The sequence below is a fragment of the Aquarana catesbeiana genome, linkage group LG03 (assembly GCF_042186555.1).
Source record: "Aquarana catesbeiana isolate 2022-GZ linkage group LG03, ASM4218655v1, whole genome shotgun sequence".
Taxonomy (NCBI): Eukaryota; Metazoa; Chordata; class Amphibia; order Anura; family Ranidae; genus Aquarana; species Aquarana catesbeiana.
Window position 1 is genome coordinate 317,117,961 of NC_133326.1, and position 24,621 is coordinate 317,142,581.

The window sequence follows — 24,621 nt, forward strand, 5'->3', positions numbered from 1 at the left end:
TATTTTCATACAAATGTCGGGGACGGATAATTTGCACATAGTGTCTTGGAACGTCAGAGGCCTGAATAACAAGTTCAAGAGAGCCTCGGTGTTCCAATACCTAAAACAGTCAAAACCTCACATAGTCTTCTTGCAAGAGACTCACTTGGACGGAGGTAAGGTGATGTCTCTCCGTAAACCTTGGATACAAAAAACTTTCCACTCCACCTACTCTACCTTTGCAAGGGGAGTTTCGGTATTAGTTAGCAAGTCCATTCCGTGTAATGTACACCAAGTTATAACTGACCCTAGTGGCAGATATGTGGCACTGGTAATTGATGTGTATTATAATAGGATGCTACTAGTAAATATCTATATTCCTCCTCCATTCCAGATCCAAATGTTATATGACATGTTGACCCGATTGGCCCAATTTCTGCATCTCCCCCTGCTCCTGATGGGAGACTTCAATGCGATACTTGATGCAGCATTGGACTCCTCCAACCCGGGCAGGGCGAGCTCGGCGGACCTGTGTGGATGGGCCATGACGGCGGGCCTTCTTGAACTTTGGAGATGGAAACATCCAAAAGATAGAGGGTATTCTCACCTGTCATCGACTCACAGGTCGGCAGCAAGAATTGATCTTGCATTTGGTAATAATCGAATACTGCAATATGTGAAGAGGGTTGAATATCTGGCCGGTGGTCTATCTGATCATAATCCTCTCTCTCTGGCTCTGTCCCTTCCAACCGGGGCAAGGGGAAGAGGATGGCGTCTCTCAACTATCTGGTTACAAAATGAACAGGTGGCGACGCAAATTGAGGAAGCCACTAAATCTTACTGGGAGGTCAATTCTGAATCAGCCGAACCACCCATGGTGTGGGATTCCTTCAAGGCAGTAATTAGGGGAGAATGCATATCAGCCATAAAAACTGCAAGAGTAAATGAAAACGAGGAAATGGAAATATTACAACAGGGGGAGAGAGATTGCGCAGATGCTCACGCTAGGTCTAACAATGGGTCCTCCTACGAAGCCCTGCTGGAGGCGAGACGGCGATTATCTTTACATGTAAAGGGTTTAACTAGCTCAGAGTTAACAAGGGTGGCACACAGGGTGTTTGCAGAGGGGGACAAAAATGGCAGGCTCCTGGCTATGTTAGTGGCCGACCAATCACCCATTGCTCATATACCGGTGATCAAAAACAAGCAAGGAGTTCTGGTTAATGAACCGACCGCCATAATGCAGGAGTTTGTCGATTTCTTCTCCGCCCTGTACTCACCAATCCCGAAATATGATAAAAAAGAAATGCACGAACTACTAGAGGGGATAAATATCCCAAGACTGTCAGATAGCGACTGCCAATTTCTAGAGGCAAACATAACAATCAAAGAAATACAGGCAGCTATTTTTGCTTTCCCATCTAACAAGGCTCCAGGGCCGGATGGGTTCCCCGTGGACTTTTACAAAGAAAATGTGGAACAGTTGGCGTCCAGACTTCATTGGCTCATGGAACACTGTCACAAAAATTCATCTCTCCCTAACTCTATGCTAGAGGCGTATATGATCCTGCTGTTAAAACCAGGGAAAGACCCTACGGACTGTGCGTCATACAGGCCAATAGCACTGTTAAACACAGACCTAAAGATCCTAACAAAAATCCTTGCAACAAGACTAGCGACGGTGATCCCGGCCATAGTAAATATCGACCAAACGGGTTTTATGCCAGGTAAATCGACTGACACAAACTTAAGGAGACTATTTACACACTTACAGCTGCCACCCTCTGACTCTGAAACAAGGATTGTAGTATCCATAGACATAGAAAAAGCATTTGATTCAGTCGATTGGAATTTTATGTTTAGGGTGCTGGAGGCTATGGGTTTCGGCCCGAACTTCAGAAATTGGATTCATATGCTATACAAGAATCCAAAGGTAGCTATTAGAATGGGATCTTCGGTGTCTACTTTCTTCGAGGTGGGTAGAGGGACTAGACAGGGGTGTCCACTATCCCCATTCCTATTTGCCCTGGTAATGGAACCTGTGGCCATTGCACTGAGATCCTCGAGTAATGTGGGGGCGGTTAGAGTGGGGACAATTCACGAAACATTGGCCTTATATGCAGACGACATGCTTCTGTTTTTAAATGACCCGGCAGCCTCTTTAAAAGCGGTATTAGAAACCCTAAACAAATTCGCCCTCTTTTCAGGGCTCAGGGTAAACTGGAGTAAGTCGTCCATATTGCCTATAGACATCAAAGCTAAAGACAAAGCAGACCCAAATCTCCAACTGCAATGGGTGGATACACTCAAATATCTCGGGGTTAAAACAACGGCGAAGGTTCAGGATTATTTCAGATTAAATTTGTTACCACTGCTAGCTTTCATTAAACAAAAATTTCAGGCATGGGCCAAATTGCCCCTTTCCCTGATAGGGAGAATATGCCTTATAAAAATGAAAATTTTACCAGTAATCCTATATTTTCTCAGACACGCCCCGGTTTGGATACCAAAGGCTTACTTCAAGCGCATAGATAGTCTGATAGTCTCATTTTTGTGGACACCGAAGCTTCCCCGGGTGGGTCTCAGGGTTCTACAGGAACCTAGTGCACAGGGAGGACTAGCGTTACCGGACTGGCACAAGTACTATCTAGCGGGACAAATGGTGTTTGCCCGCAGATGGCTAATGTCAGACGATGGGGACGCGGCCACGGTTTTGGAAGCAGCTCATCTGGGTTCATACGAAAGCCTACGACTGGCCCTATTTAGGGGTATTAAAACAGACTTACCACTTACAGAAACAATGATAGCCACAATAAGAGCCTGGGGTTTGGCAGTAAAATTATCTTCTCCTAGCTACCTGGGTTTCTCCCCATCCACACCATTATGGATGAATCCTTTACTCCCGCAGTTTTATAGTCTCCCGGACCCAATGATATGGGTAGTAAAAGGTATCAAAACTCTGAAGGACATCACATCTTTTGGTGAGCTTCTGACCTTTCCACAGCTCAAATCCAGACATGACTTACCAAACTCATACCTCTTTCGTTTCTTTCAAATTAGGCATGCATTCCAAAAACAATTTGGGGAGCTGAAGGTGGAGTCCCTGCCATCAGCTCTGGAATCTCTGTTGACAGACGAGGAACTGCCCAAAGTTCTCTCAGTAACGTACAAAGAACTTTTTAAAACTACCCCTAAGGCGGTTCTCAAATGTAGAACCAATTGGGAGAACGAGGTTCCAGAGCTACAGGGGGAGGACTGGGACGATCTATGGACGCAACCCTTTAAGTACTTAGTTGCAGCAAGAGACAGACTGATTCAATTTAAGTTTTTACATAGAAGCTATTATACCCCGGCTAGACTTGCAAAAATGTATGGGGGAGACACAGCAAAGTGCTGGAGATGCTCTTTCTCTCCAGCTAATGCGGAACACATATTTTGGTCATGCCCACTTATCCAATTATATTGGAAGGAAATTACGCAGTGCATCTCAGACTTGATCTCAATTCCCATCCCAGTGACAGTTAGGGTCTGTTTATTGGGGCTAGTAGAGGACCTGGCTCCAACCAGGGCCTTAAGAACGCTAATAACCATTCTCTTATTCTATGGGAAAAAAGCAATCCTCCTTAGATGGAAAAGCAAAGACGCTCCAGAGGGAAGGTTTTGGAAACAATTAGTCAATAATATGCTTCCGTTCTATAAGACAACATATAGAGCAAGGGGTTGTGAGAAAAAGTTTGACAAGATATGGAAGGTGTGGTGGGAATCCAACACGACGGTGGGATAGAGACCTATTCCAGGGTGTGTACATTTGATTAATATTAACTCAAATGCTAATTATAAAGACAAAGAATACTATATCTATATGAGGGAAAGAAAAATAAGACAAAGGAAACAAAACAGTAGTTGGAAGTTACTGTGATACAGCAAAAGAACAAATGTAATATATAAGACTAAACTACCAGCCTGCTAAAGTATTGTCCCTGTGCCGTGACAAGTGTATGGGAGGGGGGGAGGGGGGGAGGGGGGGAGTAAAGGGAAGGGGGTTCGGGGTAGGCATAGACTGTAATTGGTAGGGTTTAGATATGTTAGGCCCTGCGAGGCCAAGTTTCACTGGGAAGGTGTCACGTTGACACACCCAGCTGTACAATTTATACTGCAAAACTCAATAAAAAGAAATTTAAAAAAAAAAAGTATGCAGATGGAGGATCGTTTTTCAGGCAGGGGTAAAGGTGATATGTACAATCAGGATGTACAAGCAGACAGCAAAGAAAATGATCTCCTATGGTGTCAACGCAAATGTGGATAGATAGATAGATAGATAGATAGATAGATAGATAGATAGATAGATAGATAGATAGATAGATAGATAGATAGATAGATAGATAGATAGATAGATAGATAGATAGATAGATAGATAGACATTTAATGCTATTGCTATTGGCCATTGCTTCTTATGGACTACTTAAACCTAAATAGAGAAGTGAAGGACTATTTATTTGATCAAGTGGAGTCACAGTTAATTTTTTTCAGCTAAGTCTTTGGTGATGTGTATCATATTGTGTTTTTCTACATGTGTAGCCCATAATAAATCCAAATATTATGTAATTGAGCTTGTTACATTCTAATAACCCCCTCTCAATGGTGCATTTAAAGCTGCTGCACAGAGGCCCTTAGCAACTCAACAATTGGTTCTACACTGAGCAAAATTATAAACGCAACACTTTTGTGTTTGCCCCGATTTATCATGAGCTGAACTTAAAGATCTATGACCTTTTTCTATGTACACAAAAGGCCTATTTCTCTCAAATATTGTTCACAAATCTGTCTAAATCTGTGTTAGTGAGCACTTCTCCTTTGCCAAGATAACTTATCCACCTCACAGGTGTGGCATATCAAGATGCTGATTAGACAGCATGATTATTGCACAAGTGTGCCTTAGGCTGGCCACAATAAGACCCCTTTCACACTGGGGCACTTTTCAGGCATTTTTGCGCTAAAAATAGCACCTGTAAAGCACCTGAAAAGCACCTCTCAACCCACCCCAGTGCTTTCACACAGGAGCGGTGAGCTTGCAGGACAGGAAAAAAAGTGCTGCAAGCAGCATCTTTGGGGCGCATCTTTGTACACACTGCTCCTCCACCGCCCCTGCCATTGAAATCAATGGGCACCGTGTGCCTGCAAAGCGCTTCAGCAACGGTGCTTTGTGTGCGCTTTTAACCCTTTATTCAGCCGCTAGCAGGGGGCTATAACAGCTATAACAGCTATAACAGCGGTAAAGCGACTCTAAAATTAGCAGCGCTTTACAGCTAACACCCACCCACCCCAATGTGAAAGTAGCCTTAAAGGCCACTCTAAAATGTGCAGTTTTATCACACAGCACAATGCCACAGATGTCGCAAGTTTTGAGGGAGCGTGCAATTGGCATGCTGACTGCAGGAATGTCCACCCGAGCTGTTTCCCTTGGATTGAATGTTCATTTCTCTACCATAAGCTGTCTCCAAAGGCATTTCAAAGAATTTGGCAGTACATCCAACTGGCCTCACAACCGCAGACCACGTGTAACCACACCAGCCCAGGACCTCCACATCCAGCATCTTCACCAAGAACATCTGGGACCAGCCACCTGGACAGCTGGTGCAACAATCGGTTTGCATAACCAAAGAATTTCTACACAAACTGTCAGAAACCGTCTCAGAGAAGCTTATCTGCATGCTCGTCGTCCTCATTGGGGTCTCGACCTGACTTCAGTTGGTTGTGGTAATCGACTTGAGTGGGCAAATGCTCACATTCAATGGCATCTGGTACCTTGGAGAGGTGTTCTCTTCTTGGATGAATCCTGGTTTTTACTGTACAGGGCTGATGGCAGACAGCGTGTATGGCGTTGTGTGGGTGAGCGGTTTGGTGATGTCAACAGTAGGGATGAGCTTCGAGTTCGAGTCGAACTCATGTTCGACTCGAACATTGGCTGTTCGCAAGTTCGCCGAACAGCGAACAATTTGGGGTGTTCGCGGCAAATTCGAATGCCGCGGAACACCCTTTAAAAGTCTATGGGAGAAATCAAAAGTGCTAATTTTAAAGGCTAATATGCAAGTTATTGTCATAAAAAGTGTTTGGGGACCCAGGTCCTGCCCCAGGGGACATGGATCAATGCAAAAAAAAGTTTTAAAAACGGACGTCTTTTCAGGAGCAGTGATTTTAATAATGCTTAAAGTCAAACAATAAAAGTGTAATATCCCTTTAAATGTCGTACCTGGGGGGTGTCTATAGTATGCCTGTAAAGGGGTGCATGTTTCCTGTGTTTAGAACAGTCTGACAGCAAAAGGACATTTTGAAGGAAAAAACTCATTTAAAACTACCCGCGGCTATTGCATTGCCGACAATACACATAGAAGTTCATTGATAAAAACGGCATGGGAAGTCCCCAAAGGGGAACCCCGAACCAAAATAAAAAAAAAAAATGACGTGGGAGTCCCCCTAAATTCCATACCAGGCCCTTCAGGTCTGATATGGATATTAAGGGGAACCCCGGACAAAATTTAAAAAAAAAATGACGTGGGGTTCCCCCTAAATTCCATACCAGACCCTTCAGGTCTGGTATGGATTTTAAGGGGAACCCCGCGCCAAAAAAAAAAAAAAAACGGCCCTTATCCGAGCACGCAACCTGGCAGGCCGCAGGAAAAGAGGGGGGACTAGAGTGCGGCCCCCCCCTCCTGAACCGTACCAGGCCACATGCCCTCAACATTGGGAGGGTGCTTTGGGGTAGCCCCCCAAATCACCTTGTCCCCATGTTGATGAGGACAAGGGCCTCATCCCCACAACCCTGGCCGGTGGTTGTGGGGGTCTGCGGGTGGGGGGCTTATCGGAATCTGGAAGCCCCCTTTAACAAGGGGACCCCCAGATCCCGGCCCCCCCGTGTGAAATGGTAAGGGGGTACTTACCCCTACCATTTCACTAAAAAACTGTCAAAAATGTTAAAAATGACAAGAGACAGTTTTTGACAATTCCTTTATTTAAATACTTCTTCTTTCTTCATCTTCTGGTTCTTCTGGTTCTTCTGGCTCTTCTGGTTCTTCCTCCGGCATTCTCGTCCAGCATCTCCTCCGCGGCGTCTTCTATCTTCTTCTCCTCGGGCCGCTCCGCACCCATGGCATGGGGGGAGGCTCCCGCTCTTCTCTTCTTCTTTTCTTCTCTTCTTCTCTTCTTCATTTTCTTCTCCGGGCCGCTCCGCACCCATGCGGCGCTCCTCGTCTGACAGTTCTTAAATAACGGGTCACCGGGTGGCCCCGCCCCCCTCTGACGCACGGTGACTTGACGGGACTTCCCTGTGACGTCACGGGGAATGCCACAGGGAAGTCCGTCATGTCCCGTGCGTCAGAGGGGGGCGGGGTCACCGGGTGGCCCCACCCCCCGTTATTTAAGAACTGTCAGACGAGGAGCGCCGTCACACAGCGGGAGCCTCCCTCCATGCCAGCATGGGTGCGGAGCGGCCCGGAGAAGAAAATGAAGAAGAGAAGAAGAGAAGAAGAGAAGAAAAGAAGAAGAGAAGAAGATGAAGAAGATGAAGAGAAGAGCGGGAGCCTCCCCCCCATGCCATGGGTGCGGAGCGGCCTGAGGAGAAGAAGATAGAAGACGCCGCGGAGGAGATGCTGGACGAGAACGCCGGAGGAAGAACCAGAAGAGCCAGAAGAACCAGAAGAACCAGAAGATGAAGGAAGATAGAAGAAAGAAGAAGTATTTAAAAAGGAATTGTCAAAAACTGTCTCTTGTCATTTTTAACATTTTTGACAGTTTTTTAGTGAAATGGTAGGGGTAAGTACCCCCTTACCATTTCACACAGGGGGGGCTGGGATCTGGGGGTCCCCTTGTTAAAGGGGGCTTCCAGATTCCGATAAGCCCCCCGCCCGCAGACCCCCACAACCACCGGCCAGGGTTGTGGGGATGAGGCCCTTGTCCTCATCAACATGGGGACAAGGTGTTTTGGGGGGCTACCCCAAAGCACCCTCCCAATGTTGAGGGCATGTGGCCTGGTACGGTTCAGGAGGGGGGGCGCACTCTCGTCCCCCCCTCTTTTCCTGCGGCCTGCCAGGTTGCGTGCTCGGATAAGGGTCTGGTATGGATTTTGGGGGGGACCCCACACCGTTTTTTTTTTTTTTTTTTTTGGCGCGGGGTTCCCCTTAAAATCCATACCAGACCTGAAGGGTCTGGTATGGAATTTAGGGGGAACCCCACGTCATTTTTTTTTTAAATTTTGGCCGGGGTTCCCCTTAATATCCATACCAGACCTGAAGGGCCTGGTATGGAATTTAGGGGGACTCCCACGTCATTTTTTTTTTTAATTTTGGTTCGGGGTTCCCCTTTGGGGAATTCCCATGCCGTTTTTATCAATGAACTTCTATTTGTATTGTCGGCAATGCAATAGCCGCGGGTAGTTTTAAATGAGTTTTTTCCTTCAAAATGTCATTTTGCTGTCAGACTGTTCTAAACACAGGAAACATGCGCCCCTTTACAGGCATACTATAGACACCCCCCAGGTATGAAATTTAAAGGGATATTACACTTTTATTGTTTGACTTTAAGCATTATTAAAATCACTGCTCCTGAAAAAACAGCCGTTTTTAAAACTTTTTTTTGCATTGATCCATGTCCCCTGGGGCAGGACCCAGGTCCCCAAACACTTTTTATGACAATAACTTGCATATTAGCCTTTAAAATTAGCACTTTTGATTATTCATGTTCGTGCCCCATAGACTTTAACGGTGTTCGCGTGTTCGAACGAACTTTGCTATGGACGTATGCTATGGACAATGAACACAGGTGCATTTTATTGATGTCATTTTGAATGCACAGAGATACCGTGACGAGATCCTGAGGCCCATTGTTGTTCCATTCATCCACGACCATCACCTCATGTTGCAGCATGATAATGTACGGCCCCATTTTGCAAGGACCTGTACACAATTCCTGGAAGCTGAAAACATCCCAGTTCTTGCATGGCCAGCATACTCAACGGACATGTCACCCATTGAGCATGTTTGGGATGCTCTGGATCGGCATATACGACAGCGTGTTCCAGTTCCTGCCAATATCCAGCACCTTCGCACAGCCATTGAAGAGGAATAGACCAACATTCCACAGGCCACAATCAACAACCTGATCAACTCTATGAGAAGGAGATGTGCTGCACTGCATGAGGCAAATGGTGGTCACACCAGATACTGACTGATTTTCGGACCCCCTCCAAACCCCCCAATACAGTAAAACTGCACATTTTTGAGTGGCCTTTTATTGTGGCCAGCCTAAGGCACACCTGTGCAATAATCATGCTGTCTAATCAGCATCTTGATATGCCACACCTATGAGGTGGATGATTATCTCGGCAAAGGAAAAGTGCTCACTAACACAGATTTAGATAGATTTGTGAACAATATTTCAGAGAAATAGGCCTTTTGTGTACAGAGAAAAGGTTGTAGATCTTTGAGTTCAGCTCATGATAAATAGGGGCAAACACAAAAGAGTTGGGTTTTAATTTTGCTCAGTGTGTATATAATTCTTCTTGCTCTCCAGTGAGTTGTTTTGTTTCCCATAGGATTTGATAGTAACAGGGAAAGCTATCTGTTCTGTGACAATCTGTATCCAATTATTAGGGTGAATGCAGTACTAAGCCCAAAAATCAAAATTTACTCCAGCTTACCAATCCTTAAATGTTGGAGCTGCCTTTATTTATTTTTTTTAGGCTTTTTGTTTTCTATATTTTCACCTGGTGATCCAGCCAGTAACACACTTCATGTCTTAGGATGGCTCAATTCTATGGAGGAGCAATGGAGCCACCCTGGACAACAGCATTGTAAATCTGGGGAGGGAATAGTGTTGGATGCACTAGCAGATTTAAATGGACTTGACTAACAAATTAAAATTGGACTCTAGCTAACACTTTTTAAGCAATTACAGCAACAATGTATTTATTTTTTCATCTGGGATAAAGTATTTTACATAAATAAATAAAGGCTGAGCATTGTAAGCACCCCTGTCATTGTTAAATGGTTTGTCTCAGTCGTCTAACTGCCACTGAATAGCTTGTCCTGTGAAAGGAAGTGGAAAAATAACAGACTTTACTCTCTAACGCTTCCTCACCTTGTGCTCTTGGGGTATAAAGACAGCGCAAAATGATTAAGTGTATTAGGGCATGTGTGAATGGTCTTTTGTTTGCTTCAAGCAGATTTTGCATTCCAATACATGTCTATGGGAATGCAAAACTGCAGATTAAATGCACGTCAATGAATTCAGAAAGTTCTCAAAAGTGGGTCAAACCGATGTCAAACTGATGCCATTGACATAAGCTGAAAGCCTGATGACACAGGCCCTTGGTCTTGCATTCACACCTGAGCTGAAATCCTGAGAACATCTGAAATACATTTCTAGTAATTTTGAAATGTTTTTTCCAGCATTTTACAGATGCTTTACAAGCAATTTAAGAGCTTTATGTACTGTAAATGTTTTTGCACCTGTATCAAGCTTTAGGTATGTATTTCCTGGTTAAGGGAAATAGAGCAATTTTAGAAGAAGAGAGGAATTTTTTTAACACAAAACATGTGTGTTGAGTGTTTAAAGGTGCGCCTACTGAAGTCTAGGGAGACAAATACACTTAAATACGCACAAGTCAAGTGTAGGGAAACAACCAGAAAACCTCTCAAGCATGAATGGGAGCTCAAAGCTGAAGTTTAACCAAAAAAAAATTCCCTACAGCTTTAGCATCATATATATAGATATCTATATATATATATCTATATATATATAGGTATATATATATAGATATATATATAGATATCTATATATAGATATATATATAGATATATCTCAGTACTGCTTTATAAATGAACATAACACTCCAGTCATTTATGAAAATGTTGTACTTAAAGCTGAACGCCCAATTTACCTTACTCCTCAGGCTTCATTCCAAACACCTCTTCCTAAGCCCTCCTGCAATGTAAAGGATCTAAGTGACAGTTTCATTTATGAATCAGGCTAATTTCCCGTCCTAAGTCCTGGACATTTTTCCCTGCTAATTATCTTCTTGGGCACTGGTCCCCTCACAGCCATTTTGAGTTCTCCTGCCTCTGGAGCCTATGAGAGAGGAAGTGTCACCTCCACCAAGAGCAGGTGTTCACATCATGCGCACAGTGATGTGGCCAGAAGGACCCCGGAAATCAGTGTTGCCAACTGTCAGTATTTTTACTGGCAGCCAGTAAAAAATTGGCACTTTTCTCCTGCCAATAAATGCCAGTGACAGGAAAAGGTTGCTAGTAAAAAATGTGGCTGTGACGATCGGTTCTGGTTCGGAGCTGTCCGAGACCATCCGATAGCCTGCTGCAGTGTGTTCAGCCGGCGCCAACGGAGGGGGGTCTGGCGGAGGTGGTGCTTGAGCATGTCCTGTGATGTCATGGTGCAAGGGAGCCAAGAGGAGTGGCCGGAGCCTCGTGTGTGGGTCTGTGGGACGGGAGCAAGGCAAACTGGGAGTGCAACTGTCAATGCTGTGTGGACTGAAGGGACCACCTGGCATGGAGAGAGACTGTCACTGTGACTCAGAATGGGATGTGTCATGTGAAAGTCAATTTTATGTGTGTGCCTGCACATTTTAATTTTGTCCTCCTGAGTCCTGTCCCTGAGCTACTTACTTACTATATCAAAAATAAAATGTTTTTTTTTTTTTTACTTAATACCTTAAATCACATTGCTAATTGCATTTTGTACTTGTTTATAGCCTAAATACTTGAAAATGGCAGTAAAACCCTGGCTGTGCCAGTAAATTTTGGGTGTTGTGTCAGTAAATTTCAATCTGGTAGGTTACACTGCCAGAAAGTAAACAGAAGAAGAGAAAAGGATCGTTACGTGATTGTGGTTTCAGGTAAGTAAAATGGACATTTGGCATATCTTTCATACCAACAGTTAGTTAGAGGAAGGTGGGAGTGGGGTTACTAATATCCTGGGGTTGGGCTTTAAATTTGCTCAAAAGACATTTTGGTCTGCTTGCTAAATCCCTTTGGCTGTTGGTATCTTTATTTTTTGAATGACCTTGAATATGAGCTTGTAACAAATTACAATTCAGTTCAATAATGTGTTCCGAGCAACTCCTCTGTAATTCTCAGAATGGGCGGATGCCCAGCACAGAGTGATGTGAAGAGAGAATACAGTCTCTCCTATACACAGTATGAAAAGCTTGCTGAATCCAAATACTGTAACGGTGACATATTTGGCTTATCATGTCAGTCTCACAGTTCTGGTTCTGGATGTTACTGTGATGCTAAGACTTACCACGGCTGTTGCATCTCAGCCAATCAGTCATACATTCCTGACTTCCCAGTGTATGTGGCAGTCTTTCAAGTGTCACAGTGTTAAAGGCTTTACAAGAAATCTAAGGAAGCTTCATTCCCCACTACACATAAACCTGTGCTAGTCTTGGACACCGCGGGGAGTATAATTTATTGCATTTGTGTGTCTGTATGCAAATCAAAATTGTCCTTTTTAGATACAAGGCATTTGGATCATAGCCCCCTGACTCATCAAACAAGGCACTAAACTGATTAATTAAAAGATACTCCCATTGCATGAGACAACTGGGACTTGGATCATGTGAACAGAAATGCTTTCATGTGTTTGCCATTTCTCAGATAGGATTATTAGGGTTGCTTCACATGACAGGAGCAGACATGTGATGCTAAACTTTTATTTTGCCTCCAGTTGCAGTTAATCTAACAGGTGTTACACGTAAAATCATTACCAATGATTCTCCATGGGTTTTACTAACACACCAATTATCCAACAATGCTGTTCACAGAAGTGCCTTTGAATACTAATAGCTTAAAAAAATGAAATTATACTAGTTTCCCATGACACAAGGTTTGACTGGATTCTGTTAGATTTGCTTTGCAAGACAATTCTTTTTCTTCATTTGCCAAATCAACAATGTTCTTTATTAACCAAAAACAATGGTCTGGTTTACATTTTACCCATCACCTATAATCATTTGTATCTTCACCATTAAATTGAAGTAATAATACAGCCTTTCCTCTCAGGGATTGCTTAAATGTCTTCATTGTTTATTTTCATTTTCCCCTTGCTGAAGCAGAGGTATCAGGCTACTGTATAAGGCCCCAAAATCTTCTACCTGTGCTCAGAGCTGATAACAAATACTTAACCGCTTCAGCCCCGGAAGATTTTACCCCCTTCCTGGCCAGAGCACTTTTTGCGATTCGGCACTTCACTTTAACTGACAATTGCGTGGTCGTGCCACATTGCAGCCAAACAAAATTGACCTCCTTTTTTTCCCACAAACAGAGCTTTCTTTTGGTGGTATTCGATCACCTCTGCGTTTTTTATTTTTTGCGCTATAAACAAAAAAAGAGCGACAATTTTGATAAAAACTGCATATTTTTTACTTTTTGCTATAATAAATATCCCCCAAAAATATATAAAAAAACAATTTTTTTCCTAGGTTTAGGCAGATATGTATTGTTCTACATATTTTTGGTTAAAAAAAATGCAATAAGTGTATATTGATTGGTTTGTGCAAAAGTTATAGCGTCTACAAAATAGGGGATAGTTTCATGGCATTTTTGTTATTAATTTTTTTTTTTACTAGTAATGGCGGCGATCTGCGATTTTTATTGGGACTACGACATTATGGCAGACATGTTGGACAATTTTCACACATTTTTGGGACCATTGGCATTTTTACAGCGATCAGTGCTATAAAAATGCACTGATTACTGTAAAAATGTCACTGGCAGTCAAGGGGTTAACCACTAGGGGGCGATCAAGGGGTTAATGTGTTCCCTATTGTGTGTTCTAAATGAAGGAGGGAGGGGAATGTGTAGGGAGATGACAGATCGCTGTTCATACTCTGTATGAACAGTCGATCTGTCTGTTCTCCCCTCAGAAAACCGGGATCCATGTGCCCTGAGCGATGGCGGGAGCCCGGCAGTGATCGCAACCATCAGGCACTCGCATCGGCAAGCAGGGGGTGCGCCCCTAGTGGCCAAATCATGAAGTGACGTGACATGATGGCGATTCGTGCAGCCGAGCCATGTTGCCGCAGTACAACTGCGGCGGCTGGTCGGCAATTGGTTAAAGAATTATCAAAAGATCTCTCAGGATGACATGAAAGAAAATTAAAGTCTTGGCTAATTGACAGTTTGATCCTTCTCCAGCAACCCAGACAAGAAATCAGGTATCAGCCATCAGCTGGGGCAGGATTTCGGTCAAGCTCCATGGGGTCCTTACAGACTGCCACAGGACTGACATTTCTGCTTTGAAAGGGAAAGAGTACAATAGAATAAGAGAAACTATCCCTAAGACATATGGCTATTTTACCAACTCAAGGTGAACCTGTATTTTGCCCATGTAGGGCAAAGAAACTGGTTAATTTTAATAAGAGCTCAACCACCTGCATGTAGCATAACTTCTCTTCCCAAATGCACTGTTTGGCCAGCAAGCATGAGGGAGAGTTAACCCTCTGTAAGCTCCATACCTTGTAAAAACACTGGGTGTCTGATCATCCAATTGCCAAGCACCAGCTTGTTAGCTCTATGAAAGGCCAGCTCCCCTTGGTAGCTGGGATACTGCCACTCCAGTGGCCACAGAGTCTGCCTAGCTGTAAATGGCCCAACAAAATATATTCTAAACATATAAACTTGCGCTAGAGGTCAGAATGTGAACAAAGATATTAGATAATGTATAAACTGCAGCTGCTGTACACAAGGTGCTAATCACTTGACAAATTGAAAAATGGATAAACTACCGCGCTCACAATAGTGCAAAATTATCAATAAACAAATACATAAGTGAAAACAATTAAAGCGATGAGTGAATGTCCATATAATAGTGAACGATGTGCTTTAATTGATAGAGTGCAATAGTGCACCAAAATTCAAGGTGCGCCACACCCCCTCCTGTGTCCCAACTCACCAGATGGAATGGACCCCTAGCTTTTCAGTCTAGGAGTCGTACAAGCTTAAAGTGTTGGGCAGGGATGGCGGATTCACTTCAGGATGCAAAGAAGATCTCCCATATCATAACAGTCATGCGTGGATAATAATGCCCAAAAAAAGATAAAAGAGGGGCCTAATAGTGAAGTACTGTTTGGCAAATAGTTTTTTGCACAGATTAAAAATGCGTACTAAAAAGGTAGGTAAAATAAAGCATGTAATTGCAAGAGATTACAATAGGAAATGCCGCTGGTGGCGTGTGTTCCACCGACAACCGAAAATTACGTTGTTTGGACTCGAAACACGTTTCACCAAATGGCGTCACTAAGGGGGGCCAGAGGGGGCTCTGACCCCCCCAAGTTATGCTGTGCCCCACCATGTGCCCCCCAATTAAAACACATCTTTGTTTCCACATTTAGCGGGGTGCTCCGCCTCTTTCTCGGGCCGGCGCCAAGTGGAAACAAGCTCTCCTGAGAGGCAGAGCATCCTGACAGCTCCTGTGGGGGATTTCTCCCCCTCCCTCTGCTCGATGACACTGACTGTGCATAATACGAGAGCCGCTCGCATAGCCACAGCCACCGATCTGCTCCTTCTTCCTGCATCCTCATTTGCAGGGAGGAGAGCGACTTCAGACAGGACTACACCAGCAGGGGGGTGGGGGCGGGCAAGCCTCCCATTATCTAAGTGGCAGTGAAAAAACAGACTGATTTCTCCCGTCCATAGGACAGGAGAATCAGCCTGTAAATTCTGAGACTGGTGGATGCAGCTTTATAAGAGTGTCTGGACAACTACAGCTCTCCTCCTCCTCCCACCTCTGCTCCTCCTCTGTCTTCCTGCCCCGCTCACACAATCCCCGGCGTTCAGCTGTATCCGGAGAGGGGTGTGTGTGGGCGGGAAATATGAAAAACAGCAGTTGCAGATTCCTCTGTGTGTCATTGATTCCTCAGCTCCCAGCCTGGACCTGTTGGTGAGTGCACACTGCAATACACCATGATCACTGAACTGTCCTTTTCTCCAACCCCCTCCCTTCTCTCCCCCATCTGTCTCCCTCCCCCCTCCTGTTCTTTCAAAACATTCATAAACTTTCAGTTCCTGTTAGGCTGGTAATAGACAGTGCAAATTTCTTTCCTGCAACCACAGATTGCAGGAAAGAAACTTGCATTATTCCCCCATAAGTGCAGTCAGTGCTGACAGGGGAATCCCTTCCGCTGAGCAATTGTATTCTCCCGACAAATAGCGTTATCACTAGCAGATATAGCAACCGCTAGCGATAATCAGAAGAGAATCCGGCAGACTGGTTGTACCAAATTTGATCGACCAATTTACATTCAGCCTGCCATTAATGCTTTAAATCTCAGCCAGTTCCTGTGGAACTGGACGAGATTTAAACTGTCTATGGCTGGTCTTAGCACTTAGAGCCCTTTCACACTTTCTTCACTAATTTTAGTGGCGCTTTACCGCTGTTCTCACGGCGCTATTCGGCCGCTAGCGGGGCGCTTTTAACCCCCGCTAGTGGCCAAAAAAGGGTTAAAACCCTTTTTTGGCCACTAGCTTTGCTGGCAGTTTGGTGGCGCTTCCCATTGATTCCAGTGGGCAGAGGCGCTGTAGGAGTGGTATTCACTGCTCCTACAGCGTCTCAAAGATGCGGCTGGCAGGGACTTATTTTACTGTCCTGCCAGCATGCCGCTCCAGTGTGAAAGGCCTTACACACTGGAGTGAAAGGAGCCACTCTTTCAAGGCGCTTTGCAGGCACTATTTTTAGCGCTATAGCGCCTGCAAAGCGCCTCAGTGTGAAAGGGGTCTTAGGCAGACCATACATTGATCACTTTTTTCATTCAATTATTTGGTTGAATGAAAAAAAGAATGTACCATTTCCCCCATCTACACATTCCAGGTGGATGGAGGAATCCTCCCACTGTGGACCAGCAGCAGAACTATCAGGGTTGCTGTCCTGTCCCGGCTATTGACAGCGCTAGTCTCTGTCTCCATGGCAGCAGCACATTAAGACCCAGTGCTGGTTACTTTATGGGGCTGATGGGCTCATGCACAGGAGGGCCAGCACAATTGGTTGTTAGAAATGGGCTTGGGCATGTTTGAAATCCCACATGGCTGATCCCGCCAGGAAGCAGACAATGCACACGGCTAATCACAGGCACGGAGACATTTCCCGGTTCGCAGCTGCACAAATCAGGAAATGTCTCCCTGCGATTAGCCGTGTGCATTGTCTGCTTCCTGGCAGGATAAGCCAAGTGGGATTTCAAACATGCCCAAGCCCATCTCTAATGGTTGTAGACAGTTGAGCTCCCTGCAAGCTGCTTAGCAGCAGTGGAGCCTTCTCTAACATGCTGATCGGGATGCAATCCAGGTGATGCTCCTAGTCAAATCTAATGTTAAATATGATAGTGATTTTATTGATCAAAGCCAACACCTTACAGGCATGTGGGTGCATGTCTACAATTATCCCTATTTATTTTAAGGTACCCATACAGCACCATCAATTTTACGCAGTGCTCCACATATACATCGCACACTCACATCGGTCCCTACCTTCAAGGAACCCACAATCCAAGGTCCCCAACTCACATTCATATACTAGGGCCAATTTTTGACAGAAGCCAATTAACCTACCAGCATGTCTTTGGAGTGTGGGAGGAGACCGGAGTACCCGGAGGAAACCCACGCAGGTACAGGGAGAACATGCAAACTCCAGGCAGGTAGTGTCATGGTTGGGATTTGAACCAGTGACCCTTTTTACTGCTAGGCGAGAGTGCTACCCACTACACCACTGTGCTACCCTTTGTTTCTTTCATATTAATAAATGCACACCAAAAAAACAAGAATAAATCACTATACGTTTCATTTCACCCTGAAAAACAACACCAAAAACTAACATTTTTTTTTTTTTTAAAGAGGATGGAGACTGGAGGGAACAAAAGGAAAGAAAAGAAGCAAAAACTTCCTCCTCCCCCTTCCCCCTCCCTTCACTTCCCCCCTCAAGGAACAAGAGTTAAGATACCCACTTACCCTGGCTGCAGCCTCCACTTCCTCCACTTTTCCTAGATTCCATAAATCAAGGAATCCTTCTGTCTATGCCCCTCTTATACATTATTCATTACCACTAAGAGTTAATAATGAGTTTGTAGAGTTGTGTCCGACTAAGGTAAACACCTAGTATTTAGCACCTCATCCCAAATAGTCCAATATTCAAAAGAGAGTAGAAGTTGGGAGGGGATGATCACGGTGCTTGCAAATAATAACAGAAACCGTATATATGAAAGTTATAGTTTAATAAAGACAAGTTTAAAAACCATGCAAAGCAGTTTGTTGTGTAGTGTTTAACATTTCATTGTGATGGTGGTCACGTATGGCTTCATCAGGGGATATACGAAACAACCAATGACTACGTGAGATGCCTCAAAATTCCCAGAGAGAGTCAGCGCCAAGAGAGGGACCACCACGAGGGGGAGGCACTGCGTGGCCACAGAGGATAGACAACGACCAGGTTAAAAGAGTATTAACTCAGAGCATATGGTGGAGGGGGCCTAAAGTATAGAGCAACATATGTCCAATAAAGATGGAATGAATAACTTTTGTGAGCATAGAGAAGTAGTTCGTAGGTAACCCTCCGTCTCTAGCCAAACATAGGTATATACATCTTACAACACAGTAAGTTACCTTCATATTGTTTAGCTGAAGATGTTTCTATAGCTTTTATATGCCTATACCTCAATTCCATAACTGTATACAGGTGCAGTAAAATTTGGATGTAAATTGCCAGGGTCTGCAATTTCTTAAAGCTCACACCTTTTTTCTCTTTATAGGTATCTCTTACCTTATGTTATAATTTTTTCTTTTAATAATTTTTTTGGGTAATAAAGTTTAATACAACAACCAAATATATTCACTATTTTAGGCTTGACAACATGATGTTATAACAATATAATGCTATTTCAGACGTGACAATGGAATGTCATTGGGTCAAAATACTAGGAAAGAAATTAGAGAGAGAGAGAGAAGAAGGGTACAGGAAAACATAGAGAGAATAGAGGTGTTGCAGAAGGACATCCAAGAATCCCTTCTTCCAAAGGTTCTTCCAAATTAATGTTGGTTATCCTTTATTATACCAGCTAGCTTTTCCTGCATTATTACATCTGAGATTTTAATTTGAACCAAGGAGTGGGAGACTATGGGAGTCTTCTAAGATTTCACTATCATTTTAGCTGCCATATATAATGCAGGAAAGGGGTGGGCACAGCCACTAAAAAGGGACTGAAGCTCTTCGTTAAGAAATTCCTTATGGGGGTCTGCCTTAACATGTAGACTTATGACCTTTGGTAAAAATAGAGCCCCTTCCATTCTGCTTTTTAAATTGGGGTGTTCCCACCAGGTGTGGAAGAAGGTACCCTGGTGTCCATATCCCTTAAAGCAGAGAGATGGTGAGAGTGGGGACATCATCGTTAGAAGTGATGGACAACGTACCATCTTTACAGGAATATGAAATTTGCTTTAATAAGGGAAACAATAACTCCATTTGAACCATGTTTCTATACTGATCATCTTATGGATCTAAGTCTCCCAGGCCTTCATATAAGAGAGCTTGGTAGAAGCTGCAGTCAGGAGATCATAGAGATTCCTACACTTTGGCCCACGTGTGACAGAACCACGCGGAAGCTACTTAGAAATTTGATGAAATCGGGTTTCTATCTTGGGCTTCTTCAAGGTTTCCAAGAAATATTTCAATTAAATTATAATTTTAAAAGCATTTCACTTGGAAATACCAATGCTGACATACAGTACAGTAGATACAGTAAATAATTACCGGATCCCTCATCACAGGTCAAAACTCTACTGCCTATTGGACTTCGCAGTAATTTTTAGACATTGAGCATCTGCTATATTAGGTAGGTGTAACAGTGAAACTATAAAAATAGAGGCTATTATTACATTTATCTAAATTCCTTTTTTTTTTTCTGTGACTTCACTTTAGGATCTATAAGGTTACTTCACTAAATCACATAACTCTCCTCTCCTCCTTACTGTTTTGTCATGGCTGTTTTAACTCGCTGATAACGTTGACAACAGCACCATGTAAGGATGATATAACTGAAAATCAAATGAATATATTGTTGAGTTCAGAGGCTTATTAAAAGAAGTTTGTTCAAGCTTTGTTTTGTCAGTTTGTTTTGCCAAACTGATGTCTTTATGCTGTCTCTACAGCTTTAGGCATACCAGCACTTTACTTCATGTGAACAATTTATGTAAAACTATTACATCAATTATCCTACAATAACATTAATATACATTTAAAATGACATGACCCTGAGCTCGCTGTATAAAAATTAAAATAGAGTGAAATAAAGCACAATAGTTTCTAGTTTAGTTACCTTCTACAGCTGCTGGTTGCGGTGGAATTGTAGCGCTCTCTGTAAGTTTTCCCTCTAAAAAAAAAGCATAAGAATAAACTTTTTTTTAAAACTTAGCAACATTTTCACTGTCACACAAACTGAAAGACATAAAACTTTTATGCCCCAAAAATCCATATGATTGGCAGGCTAAAACCCTGCCTAAACCTGTACACCCAGGATCAGGCTTTGTGCTAGGCAAGAGAGAAGATAACATCTGCTACATTACAAATTTAACTACTATTTTCTGATATTGAAATGGTAAAAAAATAAATAAAACTTTCAGTTGAGCGAAGTGAAACTTTATTATAGTTTTCTTCAAGACAATGCAAAGATCTTGCAATGAGCATGCAGACTTTGCACTGTCACTCATTATCCACTATAATCTTTATTGGAACCCAGAAGGATGTGTACTCTCACCATGTTGTTTCCTATGAGAATCCCCAGCTTAAGCTATTCACCTACACTACAATATATAGATATCAAAATATTGGACAAGTTTATAGTAATTGATATTCTGCTAGCAAATATCAACCTCAACCAATCAAACGAAACATTTACCCAAGCAAGCAAGACATCCAACTACGTTTGACAACTAAAGCCTTGTACACCTTTTCTGATTAAAAAAAAAAAATCCTTGTACACACGGGCCGATTGTTGGGCGGCATTGGTCGGTTCAACAGAGACCGGCCAACATTCCAGCCGTGTGTACTGGAGTCAGTCTATACTCCCGTCTTCTTTCGAAGGGGCATGACCAAAAAAGATCTGCCAATCTGCTCCCACTGCCCGGAGTGTTCTACCTGGGGGGGGGCGTCCCCATGTCAGAACACAATAGAACAGCAAGGGTGATCGCTGTATTAACATCGAATGTGTGAATTTGTATACACGAGTGAAATTATAAAAAATCAAAAAATGGTATCTGACTAATACCAAGTGCATGTAAAACAATAAAACCAAAACACATCAAGTGAAAGTAAAAAATAAGAACACCAAGTCAATAAATCAGATGAACAGAAAGTCTACTAAGCAATGAGAAGAGACCCTTGATCGCTGTTAATAGGGATCAATGTGGAAAGATGGAAACTAGGAAAACACCCATCATAGTGATCCTCCACCACCAGAAATGCACGCTTACCAAATAGTAAGCTCAAATAAGCTAAACCATCGATAAACCAGCAGCCGGATGGACAATAGATCTGGAACGTCTCTTTATGCGCTTATGACAGGCGGCAGGCAAGCTAGATGAAGTGAGGCCTGGATATCCAACCAGCGTTAGGGCATCCCTCTGGTGGCGTAGCCGTGGGCATGTATAGAGAAGTATCAATCCCCGAATCACAGACATAGGAATGAAGAAGAGGTATTTTTATTTTTTACTTTCACTTGATGTGTTTTGGTTTTATTGTTTTACATGCACTTGGTATTGGTCAGATACCATTTTTTGATTTTTCATAATTTCACTCGTGTATACGAATTCACACGTTTGTCATTTATTTTTTCACATATATGTTTTGAGGGTATAGCGCAGTTTTTTCTTTTTATTTTATTCTTCCATATTGCTGTGTATATCACACATTTGAACTGCAGCTTATTTGTGAGTTTTTTTGAGCGCGTGTTTTCCTACTTTTATATTTGTATTAACGTCGGATAGTTAGAATAGCGGCTCCTCCTGAGCTGTCAGTTTTTTTGTTCAGCCCTGCTGGGTTGAACGAAAAAAAAAAAAACTACTTGTGTGTAAGTCTTGTGTGTAAGCTTAAGTCACAGGTGTGAATGAACGCTTCTGCTCTCTATTAGACAAATATATTTCAACATATAAAAAGAGTTATAAGAGTTTTATGTTTCCATTGAAAAAGGGTTTTACTGCTTTGACTATGTATGTCACCTCCATCCCTGAGTGAAATTGTTAAGAAGGGTATTTTGCTTCTCATTATTGTAGAACTTATATAGAGATATCATATAGTATATAGTGAAATATTTGCTTATCTATGACCTTCTTTCTTAGTCATGTCATGTTTTGAATAACGCCCTATCCGTTTTCTTCTTAGAATTATTAGAAGAGTTTTTACCTTGATTATTGTGATCACATGGTACAAAGACATTCTGTTCTACCTAGGCACAATCACAATTCAGAATAGCGATACTCCCAATAAGACTGTTCACAGCAACTCTGAAAACATACCAGAACACTTTAGAAATGTAACTGGGACTCAAAGGGACTACTTTTCATAGAATAGGTAGCATGAGTGGGCTGCGATACCCATAATTCAAATCCAAGCAGAGATTGGGTAGGAAATTGAAATCTGTTTTCTATCAGTATTACACCATATCAGATGTATTCCTCTCTGATGGTTATAACTGGCTTTGTGTTATTCTTAACATGAAGTAGCCTGGGCGCTTTTTGACTGCCCATTCTATAACCTGGCATTAGAGTCAGGAATAGACAAAAACCCTGGTATTCAATATGACCCATTTTATGCAGACTATTAAACAAAGCTTATACAGTGAGAACAATTGTGCATATATTTTAACTCTGGCAGATGACAGCTTGATGTTCTTTTTTGAGTGCCAACAATAAGATAATTCTGCAACTTCTATACAAAAATAATTGTTGGAATGGCAATATGGGACTTACAGGCAAGCACTTGTGAACATGAAAACCAAAATGTTATTCAGTTTGATGAGCACTGAAATGCTCTTTATCAATTACTTAGAATCTAACATAGGTTTATTGGAGATAGAAATATAGATGTATTATATTATTTTTCCATTACTGATCACACTTATTTTTTCATTTAATATTTGTTATAATAGATGTTTTGTTCTATTCATATTATGGTTGTATTTACTTACCTTTCGGAGTACCAGTAACTGTACTTTACATACATATACTGTAGATGTGGAAGATAACAGTGTACAAGCTGGTAACAGTGGGTGGTCATGGATCGCCTAGTGATGACAAGTATTCTTATGCAATGACAGAATGCTGATGACAACACCACTGCAGAGTGCTAATGTGTACATCAATCCCTCTGACAGATAGCTAAAACCTGATGATTTACAACATCTGCACTGGTGAATTTCTAAAGCAACCAACATGAATTTGTATAAATAAACAAAATAAATGTGCACTAAGTAATTAAAAAAAATACAAAATTGTACAGAAGCAGCACTCAGTGATTGAATAAAAGACATCAAGAAAGTGTTTATACATACAACTTGTTGCACTTTCCCATAAAATATATACGGATCAACAAGAGTGCAATTAATAACCAAAAATTGCCCTAGAGCGATACATATGGTCTCAATAAAAATATACTGATGAAAAACAATCAGTGAATACAATGCATTCATATAAAACAATGTTCCACAACACCAAAATAACAAACAAATACTGTATACTAATATAAGTAAAAGAGCTCCACAACAGAAACAGGTGGAAAAAGTGTGCACTGGATATCACACATGATCACTTCTGTGTTCCAACACCAAACACAGCCTCTTACCAGAGATAGCCGGCCTCTAACCTAAAATACATAAATGCATGAGGACTATCCAGGGTAACTGCCAGAAAACCCCCTAAGGCAGACTTCACAACTCCTCAGAATATCATGGACAAAATGGACCATGGAGAGAGAGGAAAAGGACAGACTTGTAGTGCAATACTGTCATACAGTATTTAGTGTTCCTTATGTGGGTACCCATTCCCAGATAGCAAGCAATTGTGCTGTAAGTTTGAAAAGGACTTGCTAAGCTATTGCTAGACTTGCCAGGCTTCACAAGTTTGTTGCACAATTGCAGAAAGTCAGCATTGCATGACTCCAAGTCTGCTGCAAGTTCTGGTTCAGTTATGTTGTGCAATAGTCATCCCACCACAGGGGTCACTGTGGCTGAATTTTCATGCTGTAGACTTGCAAACCTCTTGCTGTAGACTCACCACTGCAACTGTGCTCTTGCTAGAGACTTGCCATGCAAAGTTGCTACAAATTGGAAAAGTGTCAACTAGAACTTGTGCTTCAAGTGCTCTGCAAGTGTACAACTTGCCAGTGAAAATGTGCAGCAAGTTAACAGACTTACAATTCAACACTGCCACAAATTTGTAGCAAGTTATCCTTGCTATCTGGGTTGTTGTCTTTTTATAATAAAATTGTGAAATAGTATTGCGCTATGGGTCTGTCCTTTTCCTCTCTCCATGGTCCATTCATGATGTTTGAGGAGTTGTGATGGCTGCCTGAGTGGGTTCATCTGATAGTTACCCTGGATAG

The 24,621-nt window shown here is 42.5% G+C and overlaps 1 protein-coding gene across 40 annotated transcripts in view; it reads right to left on the bottom strand.

Annotated features, from left to right (window-relative positions):
• MYBPC1 (myosin binding protein C1) overlaps positions 1-24,621 on the bottom strand; it is a 173,210-nt gene that overhangs the window by 125,250 nt on the left and 23,339 nt on the right. For all 40 annotated transcript variants that reach the window (XM_073620372.1, XM_073620371.1, XM_073620370.1 and 37 more), the window contains one exon: positions 20,345-20,398. In XM_073620372.1, coding sequence (XP_073476473.1) covers positions 20,345-20,398 — 54 coding nt within the window. The remainder of the gene's footprint in view (positions 1-20,344; positions 20,399-24,621) is intronic.